The 3518-nt window shown below is 48.0% G+C and overlaps 1 protein-coding gene across 1 annotated transcript in view; it reads right to left on the bottom strand.

Moving 5' to 3' along the window:
* LOC113805727 (alkylglycerol monooxygenase-like) overlaps positions 1–3518 on the bottom strand; it is a 231612-nt gene that overhangs the window by 226871 nt on the left and 1223 nt on the right. Inside the window, exons 2-3 of the mRNA XM_070126934.1 lie at positions 3430–3518; positions 1036–1160 (exon numbers count right to left, since the gene is read on the bottom strand). The exon at positions 3430–3518 is cut by the window's right edge and continues 133 nt beyond it. Of these exons, the coding sequence (XP_069983035.1) occupies positions 1036–1160; positions 3430–3518 (214 nt within the window). The remainder of the gene's footprint in view (positions 1–1035; positions 1161–3429) is intronic.

Raw genomic sequence — 3518 nt, 5'->3', positions numbered from 1 at the left:
CTGCTTTCGGATAAACAAGTGCGCATCGCCTCGTCACTGAACCTCATTAGCATCCCTATAGTTGTTGTAATTGTCAATACTACTACTATTTTCTAAAAAAAATCTACCACTTGATGTTACTGAAGGATGACAACATATTTTACCGAATTAATAAAACGACAGAGAGAGAAAAAAAGAAAAAAATGCTCTACATGAAAAAGTGAGATCACAATTTCGAAATTTACAAGGACTTTATCTCCTAGTTTGAAAATTTAAGATTTCGAAATTGTCGTCTTTTGTGAACTTGTATTCGCGTGTCGTAATTTTTTTATTGTGACAATCGTTTTGTTTTCCGTCATAAATATATGCATCGTCATTTTTATTATCATTATCATTGTTATCGTTAATATTATCATCATTATTATTATTATTATCATCACTGTTATTGTTACCATTACTATTATTACTATTAACATTATTGTTGTTATCATTATTATTATTATTATCATTATTATTATTGTTATCATTTTCATTATCATCATCAGTATCATTATTATCATCATTATTATTCTCCTCCCTTAAGACTTCTTCATGCCCCTCTCTCTTCCCATTCCTTCTCCCTCCCTCATCCTCCAAATCGCAAGTCCCACCCCCCTATCTCCCCTCATCTACTCCCCTCCCTTCCCTCCAATCCCCCCATTATGCACCCCTCCCCCTTCGTCATGCACCTCCCACCTCATCTACCTCACTAGTTCACCCCTTCCACCCCCTCCTCCTCACCCCCCCTTCCACCTCCTCCACCAAATCCCTCCCATCCCCTCATCCCACCCCAAACTCATCCACCTCCCCAGTCCCCTCCCCCTCCATCCGACCTCCTTATCCATCCCCCATCCACCCCTCCCACTCCCTCCACCCCACCCTCACTTCATCCACCACAACTCCCCTCCACCCACCCCACCCCCACTTCTACCACACCCCTCCCCCTCCACCCCACCTCTACCACAACCCCCTCCCCATCCCTCCCACTCCCACCTCACCCTTCAACCTCATACTTACGACGCCGCCTCATGGAGTATCCCGATGCCCGATGACGTCAGCACCTCATTCATGCGAACCTCATGACCTCGAGCCAACTTCAGGAGGGCGTGGAGGGTGACGAGGCCGAAGAAGATCGGGACTGCCTGGTGGAGAGAGAGAGGGAGAGAGGGGTTGTTGGTGGGGTTGTGTTTGTTGGTGGGGTTGGGGGATGGAGTTGTTGTGGTTGTGGTGGGGTTGTTTGGGGTGGGAGAGGGAGAGGGGTTGTTGGTGGGGTTGGGGGATGGAGTTGTTGTGGTTGTGGTGGGGTTGTTTGGGGTGGGAGAGGGAGAGGGCTGTGGTTGTTGGTGGGGTTGGGGGATGGAGTTGTTGTGGTTGTGGTGGGGTTGTTTGGGGTGGGAGAGAGGGAGAGGGGTTGTTGGAGGGGTTGTGGTGGGGTTGTTGGGGGTTGGAGAGGGGTTGTTGGAGGGGTTGTGGTTGTGGTGGGGTTGTTGGGGATGGGAGAAGGAGAGGGGTTGTTGGTGGGGCTGTGGTTGTGGTGGGGTTGTTTGGGGTGGGAGAGGGAGAGGGGTTGTTGGTGGGGTTGTGGTTGTGGTGGGAGAGGGAGAGGGGTTGTTGGTGGGGCTGAGGTTGTGGTGGGGTTGTTTGGGGTGGGAGAGGAAGAGGGGTTGTTGGAGGGGTTGTGGTTGTGGTGGGAGAGGGAGAGGGGTTGTTGGTGGGGCTGTGGTTGTGGTGGGGTTGTTGGGGTGGGAGAGAGGGAGAGGGGTTGTTGGAGGGGTTGTGGTGGGGTTGTTGGGGGTGGGAGAGGGGTTGTGGTTGTGGTGGGGTTGTTGGGGATGGGAGACGGAGAGGGGTTGTTGTTGGGGTTGTGGTTGTGGTGGGGTTGTTTGGGGTGGAAGAGGGAGAGGGGTTGCTGGTGGGGTTGTTTGGGGTGGGAGAGGGCGAGAGAATGTTGTGGGGTTGTGGTTGTAGTGGGGTCGTTCGTTTGGGGTGAGAGAAGGAGAGGGGTTATGTTGTGGTTATGCTGGGGTTGTTGGGGAACAAGAGAGGGGGAGAGGTTGTTATGGAGTTGTGGTTGGAGGGTGGAGTTGTTGTGGTTGTGGTTATTGGGGGTGGGAGAGGGAAAGGGAGAGAGGGTGTTGGCGGGGTTGTGGTGGGGTTGTTTGGGGTGGGAGAGGGAGAGAGATTGTTGTGGGGTTGTGGTTGTGGTGGTGGGGTTGGGGGATGGAGTGGTTGTGGTGGGGTTGTTGGGGAACAAGAGAGCGAGAGAGGTTGTTATGGAGTTGTGGTTGTGGGGTTAGAGGATGGAGTTGTGGTTATGATGGGGGTTGTAGGTGGGATTGTTGGGGGTGGGAGAGGAAGAGAGGTTGTGAGGAGATTGTTGGGGGTGGGAGAGGAAGAGAGGATGTGGTGAGGTTGGTGGTGGTGGGAGACGGAGAGAAGTTGCGGTGGGGCTATTAGGGATGGGGGAGGGAGAGGTTGGGGTGGGGTTGTGGGGGGTAGGAGAGGGAGAGGGGTTGTTGGTAGGAGGGGCTGATGGGGGGATTGTTGGGGAACAAGAGAGGGAGAGGTTGTTCTGGGGGGGTTGGTGGTGGGGTTGTTGGGGTAGGAGAAGGAGAGAGGTTCTTAGCTGTGGTGGGGTTGTGGGTTGGTTACTGGGTTGTGGTTGTTGCTGGTGGCGAATAAGAGAGGGAGAGAAGTTGTTGGTTGGTGAGGTTGCGAAGAAGGAAAAGACAATGAAAGAGGAAAAGAAGAAGAAGACGAAGAAGAGAACAAGAGAAAGGGAAGAGAAAGGAGAATAAGAAGAAAAAGATAAAAAATGAATAGAAGGACGAAGAAGAGGAAGACGAAGAAGAGAGAAGAGGAAATGAACGGCTAATATAAATATATATAAAACTAGGTAATAAAGAAAAGAAACAGAACGAAACAGAAATAATCAAAAGACACAGAAGAGAAAAGAAAAAAAGGAAAAAGACCAAAGAATCTGCAAAAAAATAAATAAATGGAAAGACGAAGTAAACAGATAAAAGAAAGGACAAAATGCGAATTACGAAAAGACAAGAAAACATCCGAAAAAATGGAAAAAGAGAGAAAACGGACAGAAAAAAACGAAAGAAAACGATAATGATACAAAATAGAAAACGGATAAACAAGAAAACGGGTTATATGACAAAAACAAAAGAAAACGGGAAAAATACAAAACTAGAGAAAACGAATAAAAAAAGAAAACGGGTTAAATGACAAGAACAAAAGAAAACGGGAAAAAACACAAAACAATAGGAAACGGATAAAAAAGAAAATGGGTTAAATGACAAAAACAAAAGAAAACGGGAAAAAACACAAAACAATAGAAAACGGATAAAAAAGAAAACGGGTTAAATAACAATAACGAAAGAAAACGGGAAACAATATTACCTCATTTACATACAGGGGGACTTCTTCAGGCTTCTCAAAAGTCGTTGCATTTGGAGTCACTAAATACAACATAGTCCCCAACCGCCTCG

The sequence above is a fragment of the Penaeus vannamei genome, chromosome 11 (assembly GCF_042767895.1).
Source record: "Penaeus vannamei isolate JL-2024 chromosome 11, ASM4276789v1, whole genome shotgun sequence".
In the NCBI taxonomy this organism is placed as follows: Eukaryota; Metazoa; Arthropoda; class Malacostraca; order Decapoda; family Penaeidae; genus Penaeus; species Penaeus vannamei.
Note: the sequence above shows the minus strand (reverse complement) of the source record. Positions and strands in the feature narration are given on the sequence as shown.